The 17,478-nt window shown below is 43.9% G+C and overlaps 1 protein-coding gene across 1 annotated transcript in view; it reads left to right on the forward strand.

The window, feature by feature from the left end:
• Positions 1 to 17,478, forward strand: part of EFCC1 (EF-hand and coiled-coil domain containing 1) — a 118,162-nt gene that overhangs the window by 49,619 nt on the left and 51,065 nt on the right. Inside the window, exon 4 of the mRNA XM_083156435.1 lies at positions 4,093 to 4,493. Coding sequence (XP_083012561.1) covers positions 4,093 to 4,493 — 401 coding nt within the window. The remainder of the gene's footprint in view (positions 1 to 4,092; positions 4,494 to 17,478) is intronic.

A 17,478-nucleotide genomic window follows, 5' to 3' on the forward strand; every position in this document is an offset into this window, starting at 1 on the left:
GGCCGTTCAGGTGATGGGACAGGCGATGGCACGCCAAACAATCCAGCAGCACAAGTCGCAGTGAGTGCAGAGCGGCGGAGACGGCATCGGATCCCCCCCCCCCCCCTCTTTGGCTGAGCTACAGGTACTGCCCCTCCCTTCTGTATCCTCGCTATGAACCTGTTGGTATTTGCTGCAGGCCGGGGCTCAGGCAGTGCTGCAGGCTACACAGTGCAACAAAAAACTTTCTGCAGGAAGACTGGGGTGTGTGACAGGCGGCTCCTGGGGAGGGAACACGTCCATCCATCAGGGGCACTGGCACATACTACACTGTATGTAGCAATCATGTCATGTAAATGTGTGCTCCTATTGGCTGGCAACCCATCACATGATTTCAAACATCTGAGGGCCCGCTCTAAAGTGTAATGGTCATCAAGCTGTGCGGGATACGTATAATGGGCATCACGGTGTGCGGCATATATATAATGGGCATCACGGTGTGCGGCATATGTATAATGGGCATCACGGTGTGCGGCATATGTATAATGGGCATCAAGCTGTGCGGGATACGTATAATGGGCATCACAGTGTGCGGCATATGTATAATGGGCATCACGGTGTGCGGCATATGTATAATGGGCATCACGGTGTGCGGCATATGTATAATGGGCATCACGGTGTGTGGCATAAGTATAATGGGCATGATGGTGTGTGGCATATGTATAATGAGCATCACGGTGTGCTGCATATGTATAATGGGCATCAGGGTGTGTGGTTTCAAACAGCCGAGGGCACGCTCTAAAGTGTAATGGGCATCAAGGTGTGTGGGATATGTATAATGGGCATCACGGTGTGCGGCATATGTATAATGGGCATCACTGTGTGCGGCATATGTATAATGGGCATCACGGTGTGCGGCATATGTATAATGGGCATCACGGTGTGCGGCATATGTATAATGGGTATCACGGTGTGTGGCATAAGTATAATGGGCATGATGGTGTGTGGCATATGTATAATGAGCATCACGGTGTGCTGCATATGTATAATGGGCATCAGGGTGTGTGGTTTCAAACAGCCGAGGGCACGCTCTAAAGTGTAATGGGCATCAAGGTGTGTGGGATATGTATAATGGGCATCACGGTGTGCAGTGTATGTATGTATGTGTGTGTGTGTATATATATATATATATATATATATAGGCATCACGGTGTGTGGCATATGTATAATGGCATCATGGTGTGTGGCAAATGTATAATGGGCATCACTGTCTCCCCTCCCTGCATCCTCCACCACTTATTGACTTCCCTCCCTGCATCCTCTGCCACTCTGCATTCCCCATCCTACCCTGCATCCTGTGCCACCATGCCCCTCTCACACTCTGCGTCCTGTGCCACCCTGTGTAACTCCTCAATCCCTTCATTCTCAGCCACCCTGCATCTCCCCTCCCAGCATTGTACGCCACCCTCCGTCCCCCCTCCCTCCCTGCATCCTCTTCCACCCTGCCACTCTACTCTCACCCCTCGTCACCCCCTTCTCACCCTTCATTACCAACCCCTCTCACCCTGCACCAACCCCCTCTCATCCTGTGTCTTCTCATTCCGTTGCATAATGCGAACGTTAGCTTTTTTTTTCAACTCGGCGGCAAAAAATTGTGCGTGGCCTCGTTGAAATAGGCCACACCCCCATATTGATAGACCACGCCCCCCCAAAAAATTGAGCGCGCCTCCGGCGCGCAACGGCACGCCCCCCCCCCCCCCCCTCCCCCGTTTAGGGCTGCTTCAAGATATTTCCCGGGCTGGTTTTAATTCCCAATCCGCCCCTGCCCTCGATGATTACCACAATTGATTTCTAATAGTTTTTGCAATGACAGTTCTTCTTTGTTTTTGTGCTTACACCTCTCCCCGCATTCACACATGTCCATCATTAATGGTTTGAATCAACAATGAATTTCCACCAATGGAAGTAAGTTGGAGAACATCGATGGTGGACATCTACTGTATACATTTCTCCCCATTATACATAAGTGAAAAGCAAAACATATCTGTTTATCAAAAATTCACCCCGCTCAAAGATTTAGAAGTTTATGTATTTCTTTTTACAGCAATAATTGGCTTGCACATTAAGCTTACCCTTGGGCACCAGGGGGTTTCTGCATTGTCCTAGGACTAGGAGTCTTATACATCTACATTAGTTATTTATTTATTTTATTTATTCACAGTTTCTTATATAGCGCAGCAGATTCTGTTGCACTTTACAATAGCAGACAGTGATAAAACAAACTGGGTAACAACAGACAGACTTGGAGGTAGGAGGGCCCTGCTGCAAGCTTACAATCTATAGGGATATAGGAGGGAAACACAAGGACAGGCACCAGTAATAGCATAGCTTGTAGGTCCAAAAGAGAAGCTATATAATACATAAGTGCCTCAGAGGGTTATGCGTGTATAACGTAAATATGATAGGCTTGCCTGAAGAGGTGAGTTTTCAGGGAACACTTGAGAGTTTGGAGGCTAGTGGAGAGTCTTATTGTGCGTGGAAGGGCATTCCATAGGATGGGAGCAGCCCAATGAAAGTCCTGTAATAGAGAATGGGAGATAGTGATCCGTGCAGAAGAGAGACGCAGATCTTGTGTAGAGCGTAGTGGTCGAGATGGGAGATATTTAGAGATAAGTAAAGATATATAGGCTGGTGCAGTATGGTTAATAGCTTTATATGCGAGTAGAAGTGTTTTATATTGAATACGGTAAGATACAGGCAACCAATGAAGGGACTGGCCTAGCAGATCAGCAGACGATGAACGTCTTGCAAGGAAGATCAGCCTAGCAGCAGCATTTAAAATTGATTGCAGTGGTGAGAGTCTGTTCTTGGGAAGACCAGTTAGGAGACTATTGCAATAATCAATGCGGCATATAATGAGTGCATGGATAAGAGATTTAGTAGTGTCTTGTGTGAGATACGGTCGTATTTTGGATATGTATTTTAGATGCATGTAACATGATTTGGAGAGAGATTGAATGGGGGGAAGAAAGGACAGTTCATAGTCGAGGATGACCCCTAAGCAACGAGCTTGTGGGGTAGGGTAGATTGTCGAGTTGTCAACAGCGAGGGAGATGTCAGGATGGTAACTGTTCTTCGTTGGCGGGAATATAAGTAATTCCGTTTTGGATTAGTTTCATTATGAGCTTAAAACATGAGGTAATGTACTATAAAGCCGCAATATAATCTAACACATTGACATTCCCGTTTCTATATCAATGCAATCCTCAATTAACAGATTGTAGGTGAAATGACATTGTTTGTCAGTTAGCTTATGAGGTGGGGCACAGCTTATGTTCTTCCTAACCTAAGTATTTTGTGTAGTCGGTCCTGTTAGCAAATACTTAATAATTTATAACGCTGAAGGCTAAGCATGTATACTGTAGTGTACAGTACTGAGCATCAGGTAATATCATACGTAGTTCAGGAATGTATCTATGTATCCACATGCTGGAATCAGTAGCACTGTAACATCTAATGGGGGTTGGATGATTGCTGGGTACCAGCCTCATCACCCTGCACAACGGCCACTTCCTGGGAGGGCTCCTGGGGAACTCTCATCCATGACAGCTACATGATTTGACTACAATCAGGCCATTATGCATGAGAATGCCCAGAATTCTCATGGGAATGCCCATAAAATGCTGGGCATTTCCATATGCTAATGGCCAACCCGCAGCTCCACACCAACTCCTCCCTCCGCACGGATGGGTGCGTGCACCCAGCGAACAGTTTGTTTGCCATGGGCGCACGCACCCAGCGCATGCACAGAAATGCACAAAGCGAAACGATCGTCCCTGTGTGACTGCACACGGCCTTGTGAGCGGAGAAGAATAAGGTCCATTGTTCAGTGCAAAATTTGGGCTGACCATAATACAAGTGTACGAGTGCTGCCCACAGCAATTGGTGCTTTATTGGCCTAATGGGAAATGAACCCTTATTTAGAGGTGTTATAATAAAAAACTAACAGGTCCAAAATGCAGGGGAAACAGCAACAATTATCTGTTTAAAATATTCCTCTATATAAAACAATTTTTCTGTATTAAGCTTGTATTTTGTATATGTATATAATAGGTTGGTCTGCACAGAAGTCATGCATTGAAGAGAATGGATAGCATCCCTACCATTGCAAACAGGCAGGTGCTGTCACAGAGTTACACCGTAACAACAAGATGTGTCCAGAGAGAAGTCAATCTCATACAGAACTCAACAGATGAACAAATGGAGGAGGTGATTCAAATGAACAGAGACTTGGAAGAAGAGTTAAGTAAAACTCAGAAAGTTCTGGTTTACCTGGAGGAATGTAACCAGCGACTGATCAGGGAACAGGTGGAGATGAGGAGAAAAGTCGAAGATGTCCAACAAGCGGTTCTAGTGAGTTATGGGAAAGTTAAGGACTTAGAAGAAAAATCAAGCAAAGTCCCTGCTCTCCAGATGCACATAGACGAGCTGGAGACGGAACTACAGTATTACAGGTAAGACAATTTCAATGTAAGTTTATAATAAGCAGTTTATAACATTGATAGTATTAAAGTAAAAACGCCGCCAGCATCATTTCCAAGCATAAGCTTCCTACATTGCTACAGTAATTCATATAATGTTTCCTGATATTACAAAACACAAATTCAAGCTGGTAAATTCTCAGACATCAAAGGAAAGGCAAAGCCGCCACTGGCAAAAACCAGTAGGCTTTTTAGCACCTCAATTAAGAACTATTATTAATGATTTTGGAGTCTTTATGCCTCTGAGAATTAACACATTTTTAAGCAAAAGAAAGAAATCAATACCTGTTTTATCTGCTGCGGGTTCCTGCCTCAGGCTTCATGACTATAAAATGAATCTGTAAATGATATCCATGCACAAGGAGAGTCATTACGCCTAGAATCGTCTTTATAAATAGGATTAAATCCAGCGCCTGTTTAAAGTAAAAGATCTGCATTGTTGTGATGTCTTTGCTAGTGAATTGACTACAGTTGGACCCAATTATCTGCACGTATATGCTGTGCGCATGTCCAGTTATCGCATGTCCTATTAATTTACAGTATAATGGGGCATACACACGTTGAGATGTGAGCTATACTTTTGTGCTGAGCAATTTAGGGTTATCAATCTCCCGTGAACTTCCCAGTGTCTAGGTCTCCTATACATATATAGCGATTTGTGCTAAGTGACTATTTTGTACTAATTTGAACTCACTTGCTATAAGTGATCTGACTAGATTTTTACGGCATGTGCTAAAGATCTGAGCCGACGATGGCGATGCGCATGACTGCACATCGCCATCGCTATGGGGTGGACACACGGAGCGGTTTGTGCTTCATTTCTAAGTGATCTAGACAGATCACTTATACAATAGCCCCTTGTGTATGCCCCTTAGGGCTCTTTTCTATCTAGTTTTTAAACTGTTAGAATTGTATCTGTATATTAATGTTTTAGTTCATAATCATAATACATAAGCCGCTCAAACTTTCTATTTTCAGCTGCTTTCAGCTCAGTCGCCCAGTGTGTATGGGCCTTAAAGGGTCCAGGACAGTATCACGGGGGCATTTTGGTAAATCGGTCCCCAGTTTTTTCATGCACTTATATGGCTATAACAATAATCCTGTGTTACTGATATTGCTGTAATGATCATTTACTCATTTGGTTACTCTTAAGAGGTTTATAGCTCATACTATCCTCCAAAATAGCTGGAGAATCAGAGGTTTGGCCTTGGCTGGGAGCATCTGTTTAGAAAGCTCATTCTGTGCAAATCTATTTTAAGTAGTTCTTTAGCAGAACACCTATTCAATAGTATGTCTGCATGATGTGTACTAACCTGATGGTGGTGCTGTGATGTGTACTAACCTGATGGTGGTGCTGTGATGCCAGCACCACACAGGGGCGGATTCAGCGTTACATCCAAATTGTCTGTGATGGCGGAACCATTGTTTACATGGAAATAAATGTTGTCTTTGTCCATATTCAGGACTGCACACATCTATGTATCCATCAGCTTGATAAAGTACTCATGATCACTAGCACTGTGTATGTGCACCAAACCTTGATCCATCCAATTCTCGACAAGTCACCATGCTGAAGAGCTGCTGGACCTTAAAGTAGAATAGGGGTGGCAGTCGAAGAGTTAACTATTAAAGTTCTGCATCAATGGTTTGATCAGTGATTGATGGCATGAAACCATTTGCGGGGAAACCATCAATGGTATCACCCATCGATGGACATCCCTGCTTATAGAAGAAAGCTGGCAGCAGCAGGTGTCAGATCAGGGCTTAATGACGTGTCGAGCGTGGGGCTAAGCCTCATTCCACTCTGTGCTGGCTAAGTAAAGGCATTGCTCCCTCTATGCCATTGATCCAAAACAAACCATTGATGATCTATGGCCATCCCTCCGACAGTTCAGATGCTTCAAGTAGCTCTACAGGTTGCAGAGTGCCATTCTTACACCCCTTGCCAGAGCCCTATGCCTGAGATGTGTCTGACTCACCCATAATTGCTCATGGGATGCGGTCAATATGCCAGCGGTCGGAATCCCGGCGGCCAAAATACAGACGCCGGAATCCTGACCGCCGCAATGCCGGCACTTTGTCACTCTATGGTTGTCCACGATACCCATAGAGGGAGAATAAAATAGTGTGCCGAGCGTAGCGAGCACAGCGAGCCCGCAAGGGGTGCCGATCCACGGCCCTCCCTTGTCGGCATTGCAGCGATCGGGATTCCGGCGCCGGTATTTCGACCGCCGGCATACCATACCAGACCCTTGCTCACAGATGTGTCCTAATACATTGTTGCTTCAGTTTTGGTGTTCCTGGTCCCATGAGAATCTACTAGCATCCAACGTCTTTTTGCTTGTTTTTTTTATGAAAATGAGTCCTAGTCCAAAAGGAGACTGTGCTGATTACTTTGATATTAAACACTTGTATATATGTGTGCTACTGTATATGAAGTTCTATGATAAAAAGTCATGACTTTTTTCTATACCAAGTGTGCTCCGTATACAGACTCAGTCCCATACAATATACATATCATAAGTTACATATCACAAGTTACATATCAAATTAATCAGCAAAGTATCATGGTGCATCCTAGTCACATTAATTGTCACAAATGAATTCCGATCCTAGGAATTTTGCATGGGACCTGGTTGTGGCTCCCATCAGGTATCTCGCTCTTCATGGTATATTAGTACTCGATATATGTAAAGCACAATGGAATATGCTGCACTGTATAAGTAACTGTAAATTAATTAAGAATAAAACAACATATAAGTACCCATATGTAGGCTCAGCTTGGTTTTGCCCATTTTAAGAATTAAAACTTAATGAGCCAGTATTTACCCTGCAAAAAAACATAACTCACCCAAAACTAACTCTCTCTCTCAGCACATATTACATTTGCCCCACCTGCAGAGTAAATGGTGTTGCCCATTTTAAGAACAAATTTGTCCTGCAAATATTACTAAATCTAAACCATCCAGAAATACTATACTGTACTTATTACTAAATCTAAACCATCCAGAAATGGGTGTGGTACGGGACTCTGACAGTCAGGATCCCGACAGTCATTATCCCGACGATGGGATCCCGACTGCCCAGACTCAGACAGCATGGCGAGTGTAAAAAAGCCCCTACGCGAGCCACCTATTCTATTCTCCCTCTATGGGGGTCGTGGACCCCCACAAGGGAAAATAGCAGGTGGCTGTCGGGCACCCGGCTGTCTGCGTTTTGACAGTCGGGATCCTGACGTCGGGTAAACGACTGTCGGGAACCCGTCCGGCACCCCCAGAAATACTGTACTTATTACTAAATCGAAACCATCCAGAAATACTATACTGTACTTATTACTAAATCTAAACCATCCAGAAATACTATACAGGTTGAGTATCCCTTATCCAAAATGCTTGGGACCAGGAGATTTTTGGATAACGGATTATTCCGTATTTCAGAATATTTTTATATTTCAATGATGTATCTTGAGGTATCTTGCATTTATGTTGTACATATACATCAAACACATGAAATACACACAAATATATTTTATTTGTGCATAAAACAAGGTTTCAAAACATGAAACAAACTTTGTGTGTAATCTCAGGCACTGAATTGAAATGCCAAGCAATCATTGTCTTGCACATATATAGTGACAGTTACATAACATGTCCTCAGTAGTGCTGTTACAGATGTCCCCAGTAAGTTTTTGGGCAAAAAAATTTTTTGTTCACTTTCTGAACTTCAACCTGTACTGTACTTATTACGAAATCTAAACCATCCAGAAATACTATGCTGTACTTATTACGAAATCTAAACCATCCAGAAATACTATACTGTACTTATTACGAAATCTAAACCATCCAGAAATACTGTACTTATTACTAAATCTAAACCATCCAGAAATACTGTACTTATTACTAAATCTAGATCATCCAAACATATTATACTTAAGGTAGATTCTAATTATAACTATTCTACATCAAAGTTTCCTAATGTGGTTCCTAAGATAAATGTACTAGTTCCTTCAGCTTAAGTTCAACAAAGCACAGATCCAAGAGGAGGGGTTTTGTCAGAATAGTGGTTCAACCTATTGCAGTAGGAATTGGGCGGGATGTTGGATCGCTGGCCAGCCTGGGCACACATGTAATGGGCACACGCAACTACGGACTTGGGTTTCCAGTAGCAGATTTATCAACAAATCAATGAAAAAAAGGTAATACAGTTAGTTTATAAAACTTGATATATTTAGTAAACTAAAAAAAAAAAACTTTTATTTTCACAATAAAGCATTTTCTTCATTGATAGACCCTGCTGGATGAGATAAAAGGATTCCGTTGATATTGCAAAACACGTTGAAGCCACTGCTGGCATATGGAGTTCTTAAATATGGAAAACCCTACCGTATTTCTGCTGAAAATGCGTTTGTGGATGGAAAGGTTTACAGTATCAAGGCAGGAAATCAAAAGGTTGGCACAAAAATGTTTTTGGGTGTCAATGTCAACACCTTTCAACATGGACCCCCAATTAGTGTAGTGCATATGCTGCGAGTCTCCAGGGCATTCTGAGAGAGTAGGTACAGCTTGAGCCAGCCTCATTCATTCTGTTCCTGTCGTGCCAATCGCCGCAGTGCACCGGGGATTCTGGTGAAAGTGCATCTCCGATGCGTGTTCATCCCATTGCTGGCAATGGCATTGCGACTGTCTGAGACGCTTGTGCATCCGCGTGCACTGGCGTGACACCAGACAGATTGTAACCGCTGGTGCGCCAGTGACAATGATGGGGCTGGCTCCATCTGTAAGTGTCTAGATAACCAGGACCACTGTATCACAGGAGATGTGAGTGTCACTGTCAGAATGAAGCCGTTAAATAACTTTAACTTATTAGCAGCCTTTGCTCTCACCTCCATATTATTTTGTAATAAATGTGATTGCCGGGTTGAATGCATACACGGTACACAGACCATATGTTGCTTATCTGAAGATTAATTCAGCATTGAATCTCTGTCTTTGCCAATGTCTGACTTCCAGGTCACATATGCTCATTTGTATAATTAACGTCATATTTGTCATAATTTGGCCAAGCTCAGTGAAAATGAATTGTGAAGGCTTTATTCTGTGGATCACAGTGAAATCCATCATCAGGGAGCAAAACACAGCAAGTCTTCCTGGGACAATTCCCTTCAAAGAAAATGTTATCCATATTGTTATACTTTTTACTTATATTTTATCCTCCATATGCTTCTGCTTCTGCATTGAGGGCCTGGGCAATCCTAGCCTCCACATGCTTCTGCTTCTGCATAGGGGTCCTGGGCAATCCTAGCCTCCACATGCTTCTGCATTGGGGGCCTTGGCAATCCTAGCCTCCAAATGCTTCTGCTTCTGCATTGGGGGCTTGGGCAATCCAAGCCTCCACATGCTTCTGTTTCTGCATTGGGGGCTTGGGAAATCCTAGCCTCCACATGCTTCTGCATTGAGGGCCTGGGCAATCCTAGCCTCCACAGGCTTCTGCTTCTGCATTGAGGGCCTTGGCAATCCAAGCCTCCACATGCTTCTGCTTCTGCATTGGGAGACTGGGCAATCCAAGCCTCCACATGCTTCTGTTTCTGCATTGGGGGCTTGGGAAATCCTAGCCTCCACATGCTTCTGCATTGGGGGACTGGGCAATCCTAGCCTCCACATGCTTCTGCATTGGGGGACTGGGCAATTCTAGTCTCCACATGCTTCTGCATTGAGGGCCTGGGCAATCCAAGCCTCCACATGCTTCTGCTTCTGCATTGAGGGACTGGGCAATCCTAGCCTCCACATGCTTCTGCTTCTGCATTGGGGGCCTGGGCAATCCTAGCCTCCACATGCTTCTGCATTGGGGGACTGGGCAATCCTAGCCTCCACATGCTTCTGCATTGGGGGACTGGGCAATCCTAGCCTCCACATGCTTCTGCTTCTGCATTGAGGGCCTGGGCAATCAAGCATCCACATGCTTCTGCATCTGCATTTGGGGACTGGGCAATCCAAGCCTCCACATGCTTCTGCTTCTGCATTGGGGGACTGGGCAATCCAAGCCTACACATGCTTCTGCTTCTGTATTGGGGGACTGGGCAATCCAAGCCTCCACATACTTCTGCTTCTGCATTGGGGGCCTGGGCAATCCAAGCCTCCACATACTTCTGCTTCTGTATTGGGGGACTGGGCAATCCAAGCCTCCACATGCTTCTGCTTCTGCATTGGGGGCCTGGGCAATCCAAGCCTCCACATACTTCTGCATTGGGGGCCTTGGCAATCCTAGCCTCCACATGCTTCTGTTTCTGCATTGGGGGACTGGGCAATCCTAGTCTCCACATGCTTCTGTATTGGGGGACTGGGCAATCCTAGCCTCCACATGCTTCTGTTTCTGCATTAGGGGACTGGGCAATCCTAGTCTCCACATGCTTCTGTATTGGGGGACTGGGCAATCCAAGCCTCCACATGCTTCTGCTTCTGTTTTGGGGGACTGGGCAATCCAAGCCTCCACATGCTTCTGCTTCTGCATTGGGGGCCTGGGCAATCCTAGCCTCCACATGCTTCTGCATTGGGGGACTGGGCAATCCTAATCTCCACATGCTTCTGCATTAGGGGCCTGGGCATTCCTAGTCTCCACGTGCTTCTGCTTCTGCATTGGGGCCTGGGTAATCCTAGCCTCCACGTGCTTCTTCTGCATTGGGGGCCTGGGCATTCCTATTCTCCTCAAGCTTCTGCGTTGGGGCCAGGGTAATCCTAACCTCCACGTGCTTCTTCTTCTGCATTGGGGGCCTGGGCATTCCTATTCTCATGCTTCTGCATTGGGGGCCTGGGCATTCCTAATCCGAACATGCTTCTTCTTCTGCATTGGCAGCCTGGACATTCCTAGCTTCCCCATGCTTCTGCTCATGAATTGGGAGCCTGGACATTCCTAGCCTCCACATGCTTCTGCTCCTGAATTGCAGGTATCATTGCCAACATCCATTTACTGCTTCTCCCACAAAGGGAAGACAAAGCTTTTATTGTTTTGTTAAAAGCCACTGAAATAAAGATGTTGTTGCAAAAGAAAATTTGTCTCTTTGGGGATTTCAATAAATAGACCCCCTGAGTTACCTTTACTGATGACAAGGCCAAGCGGTACAGCTCTCCATATACTATAACATTTAATAAGTATTTTCTGGGTTGAGGTTTCTGCTCAATTTGTAATTCAGCATGAAACTACAAAGCTTATAGTCACATGTATCCTTGTATGCAGGGCTGAATTTGTGGAAAGGCCACACAGGCTGCGTCCCTTCACATCCTATTCCTACCCCCACTCATAAATTACTTCCCTTTTGTTCTTTATTTAAAGTATCCATATCCACAGACGCTTAGTATTGTAACACTGCTGGTGCTGGGCTTCACTGCAGCCATAATGTTTTAGGAGAACTGAAGGAATTAGATGGTTACACATTATAATAACACCAGCCTGTTATCACTATATACATACATTACTAATACACATAATTCTGAATCATAAAAGTATTATAAAAATATGAAAGGATTCTACATAAAGCTTGAACAGCTGCATGTGATATGGAGCAATGCTATTTCTTTATGGAGTGTTGGAAATTATTTTAGCATGTACAGGACCTTCATAGGCTGATTTTTGAATAAGGCAAAAAGGCCACGAACTGTAGATCTCATAGCATTATATAACATTGGCACATTTAGTTTTGGTTATTGAGGATGTGGGATATCAGTGCAGTGCTCTGGTTGTATGCTAGATGTGATTTTCAGTATCTGTTACTACTAATACCCATTTCACCCCAGAAATGCAGAGACCAACCCGGGAATTAAATTCCAGGGACAAGCAGGGACATTCTTGGGTTGGGACTCATTCACACATGCTTTTGAAGCAGGGACAACCCGGGTCGGCACCTTTCACACTGAACCCGGAATGACCCTGCATTTCTATGAGAATATCATTTAAAATGGTCATTTTTTGGCCCACAAAGATGAGGTAATTAGGGAGAGGGGTAAAGGGAGAGAGGCAGACATTGCAGGCTTTCAGGGGTGACATAGGAAGAAAAGAAAGTGATATTTAGCGCTGATTGATATTAAACACTGCAGCTCGTACCTAAGGGGGATTACCAAACCCCTTAAAAGGATAGTACAAGAAAAATAAGAAGGATGGTACAGCGCTGTGCTTAATATTAAATTTATATTTTTATTAAAATAATTTCAGAACATTAATTGTATCAATGTGGCCAACATTGGGACAAACAAGACTTACAAACATATAATGGACTCTCCCCTCAAAAAATAGGATCCTTTTTACTCAGTCAATGGTTAGCAGCATGCAATTTGGTTATAGTAAATGAGGGTTAGTATTGTTTAAAAGTTAGTAGTTTTAGCCCCTGATTAATTACCGGTACTGATGCTTATGAAAGTGCACAATCATTTAAGTCAATACTTAAGTTGTATCCGGATGGGCAATAGGGGTCCAGTCTGCAGTCTCCAACCAAACCTCTCCGACCGCTGATTGTAATGTTTGGTGCGGTCCTATCTGGGATGGTATGGTGGCTCTGTAAGGCGGCAGCCTCTCTCCCCAAATCCTTGATCCTCTACGCGTTTCTCTGCCTTGGACTGTCAGCGGCTTCCTCAGGAGGTATGTTGTGGTGCCACAGAGCTTGCACAGTGTCTTCCTGTATGCTGTGTGATTGCCAATGCAGACATTCTTGGCTTTCAGGCTGTCAGGGGTTAAAACGCACTTCTGGGGTCTGTGGTGCCACAGAACATGCACAGTGTCTCCCTGCACGCTGTATGCTGCCTCTGGGCGTGTCTGTGAGTGACCACCACAACAGAAATTTGCCCTGCTAGTAAATCAGCATTAGTAGAGGCAACACGGGAAGGTGGGACATGTCCCTGCACCTTTCACACCAACCAGTAGTCCGGCAAGGACCCCGGAGCAACCCTGATACCTAGTATGGTTGAAATGCTGGCAAATTTACCTGGGAATTTGTCCCTCGATCCTTTCACACCACACACCAGCGCTAGTCGCGGGTTGTTCCCGGACCCAACCCGGGAATAGGTCCACCCTATTTAGGTCGACATGCATTGGGTCAACCACGAAAGGTCGAGAGGGCTTAGGTTGACATCTGAAATATGTCAACATTGCCAAGGTCGACAGGGTTGGAAGGTCGACACAAGCATTAGGTCGACAATTGCAAGGTCAGTGAAAAGGTTGACATAAGACTTTCAAAAAATTTTGAGCCGACATATGCCGACAGGCGGTATTTCATGCCTACCGTCCACTAGGGTGCCGAGGGAGAATAGAATAGTGTGCTGAGTGCAGCGAGGCACCGTGCCCAAAGCATGGTGAGCAGACGTGGTACACTTTGACAGTGTCCATGTCGACTATGTCAACATTCGGGCAACAAAAAGGTGTCATGTGTAGGCATCTGCACCTTCTCTGTATGCTATATATGATATCTTTTTAAGTATTTGTTACAGCTATGTTCATCTACACAGTGCCACCTCTGGTACAGAACCAGAAGCACTTGGCCCATCTGGTATGTCCCAGGTTGTCCCTTGAGAGGCAGTCTCAGGTCAGGAACCACCCACCCCCATGCATGCCTCATGTACATTACCTCCCTGAACCACTGGGCACCTAGTAAATACCCATGATGCTGCACAGCCCAACACCAGGGCCAGACCCTCAAGTACTGTAAAAGCTTGTTTCCCCTACTACCTGTAATCCTTACTTATTGGCCTGCCAAACCAAGACTTTCAACACTACACAGGCTAGTAGGATGACACAATCTGTGAAAGGACAGACTTGGGAAGAATATACAAGCTCCACATAGTTGCAGCCTTGATGGGAAACAAGACCATGACTTCAGTGCTGTAAGGCAGTAATGCTGACACCATCCATACTGGTATAATAGTTACATAAAATGAGAGATATTTTAAAAAATGTCTGTATTATTAATTACCAGTTATATATATATATATATATATATATATATATATATATATATATATATATATATATATATATATATATATATGGAAAAGGGGGGTACTGTTGCTGCGCTACCACCTATATAGGGTAAGATCTTTCCACGGTAAGCTGTGCTGTCTTCTTAGACCAGTTCCTTTTGGATTGTCCAAAAACAAATATGTCCGTTTCTATAGCACTTTACAGAGAACATTTGAACATTCACATCAGTCCCTGCCCCAGTAGAGCTTACAATCCCTACCACACTACTATATTCCCTACCACATGTACACGCACACACAGACATTCTAGGGTTAATTTTGTTGGGCGCCAATTAACCTACCAGTATAATTTTGGATTGTGGGAGGAAACCGGAGTTCCCGGAGGAAACCCATGCGAGCACAAGGAGAATATACTTTATAAACTCCACACAGTTGGTGGGAATGAAACAAATGACCCAATGGTGGGAATCTAACCCATGACCTCACTGCTGTCAGGCAGTAATGCTAACCATTTACTGTCCATACTGCCCTCCTGTCTGTATATACATTTTGCAAGATCGGCATTAACATATGTTTCATACTTATCAACCCTCTCTGAATGGCCGAGAGGGTCCCAAAAATGGAGTCCCCCTCCCAGCCCCCGGAATGGTGGGCAAGCTTCCCGCATAAAATAGTGGCATTCATGGCTCTTCAGGGAGGGGGTGGGGCTAAAATGACGCAAATTGTGCCATTTAGCCCCTCCCAGAAGAGCAACAAATCACGGCATTTACCTTAATGGGGCAGGACTTAAGGACAACAAGCTCTGCCCCCACCCCCGGAAGAGCAGCAGAGAGTTTCCTATCTGGGCTTACCACGGAGAGGAAACTCAAAAAGAAGGCAACTATTATATGTTTGTGGCAGGAGTTACTTACTTTCCATAAACATCACGCTGTAGCTGCAGATTATAAATTCTACCTCTTTTCCAATAAACTGTGTTCCTTTTTCTGTCTAGACCAGGGGTGGGCATTAAGCGGCCCTCCAGCTGTTGAGGAACTACACATCCCAGCATGCAAGCCTTATTTTTGCTATTTGACCATCCTGCCAATGATGGAAGGCATGCTGGGATGTGTAGTTCCTCTGGAGGGCCACTTATTGCCCACCCCTGGTCTAGACACAAGGGGGTAAATTTAATAAAGGTTCTAAAAATGAAACCAATCAAATTCTGTTTATGATTTTTTAAGGATCCAATAGAAAAATGATAGACAGAATATCAATGGTTTCTGTGGGTAACATCACATATTTTCATCTTTAGAACCAGTAGTAAATTGTGTTGAATACCCTGTTTTATAGGTATGCCACTAGTATTGCAAGAAAAAAAACACATTTAAAAAATTAGGTTTCTAATGCCCCATACACACGGGGTAATAGAAACAGTGTGCTAAGGGACCTAGTTAAGCACAGATCACTCAGCACAGATCGCTCAGCACACAGCGATGTGTGCTGAGCGATCTGTCACTGCCCATGTTCTCAATTGAGATAACTCTGGCGATGACTAGATATACAGTATACTGCATGCAGTATAAAACCAATCAGGCAATAGCGATAATTAGGACCGCGCATTGCCGTCGCTGGGGGCCATACACACGATGCAATCCGTGCTTCATTTCTAAGCGATCTGAACAGATCGCTGAGAAATGGAACTGTAATCGCCCCGTGTGTATGGCCCTTAATTGTTTGCTGCTATTCATTTCACCATTGTGTTACACATTCTGCACTGCTATATGAGTGTGAATTCCAAATCTGTTGTATTTTTTATAAAATTGTTCAAATATCTGTTATTTAGTCACAGTAACGTGTAACAATGATCAGAGAATGTTTTTGTTACATCTAAAAGAATTAGTTCTGTACAATCCTATTAAATTGACTTCATGCTAAGCCAGTATGACTTCCAAACAAGTAACACGCCTTTGAGTATTTAAATGGAAGGTTCCCTCATTTAATTTAACAATTACCAGGGAGTCATTAACAGGATGGTTTTCCTGTATCCTAATTACTTTTAATAATGTTATATGGTTCCTTGATCTGATTAATTGGTTTCATTATGGGTAGGAAACGTAAGGAAAGTGCATGACAAACAGGCTCAAACTTAAAATAGCGTATAAAGTAAATGAAGAGTTCTCTGCCTGATGATAGCTTCCTTTGATTGGCAAGGAAAAGGACTATTCCACAATGAGGCTGATCCCATCACTATGTCATTTATCCTAAACCACTCATTTTTCAAGGTCTAACGCGTTTAATGCCAAGGGGAAGCCACAATCAACCACAGGACTGCTAATGGGCACATTTAATAAAATAAAAATGTTTCTTGAGAGAGCAGTTGGGGTCAATAGAGTGTTGGTCATTATCTCATTTGACCACAAGTGTTTTTTACCACCTCATGTCAAACACAATCAGACTTGCCATGTCACTTTAACGCAACTCTAGTAGGGAACCTGGCTATCACATGCTGGGTACGCTGTATCAAATCTAATAGAGAGATAGTTAAGAGTAATAAAGCACCTGCCAATCAGCTTCTATCGTTTTTAAAAACAGCCTGTAAAATGACAGAAGATGATTGGCTAGTACTTTATCTCTCTCCACCATTTGACACTTCCCCCTAGTCTATCCTTATTCTTCAGTCACAAGCATGGAGAAAATACACCTGGCATACAGATTTACTTCTACCTCAAGTTGTATTTAAATGTCTTCAAAGGAATTGGGATTTTTGTATGGAACGGAATCTTAAGTCCGTATTCACTAAACGTCTATGGGCACCACCGATATAGGTGTATATATAGTTATATCAGCAGTGCCGCTGGTCAAACGATATTGAGTGTACACACTGAACAATATCGGTAAATGATATCACTCAGTAATGTCAGCGGCATGTGGGTCATTAGTAATATAGCTAAAATCGACCTGCATGTTCAGCCGATGGTTAACAATAAGTGGGAGCGCACAGCATTGACAAGAGTGAGTGT

Source organism: Crinia signifera, chromosome 8, assembly GCF_055691185.1.
Source record: "Crinia signifera chromosome 8, ASM5569118v1, whole genome shotgun sequence".
NCBI classification, from domain to species: Eukaryota; Metazoa; Chordata; class Amphibia; order Anura; family Myobatrachidae; genus Crinia; species Crinia signifera.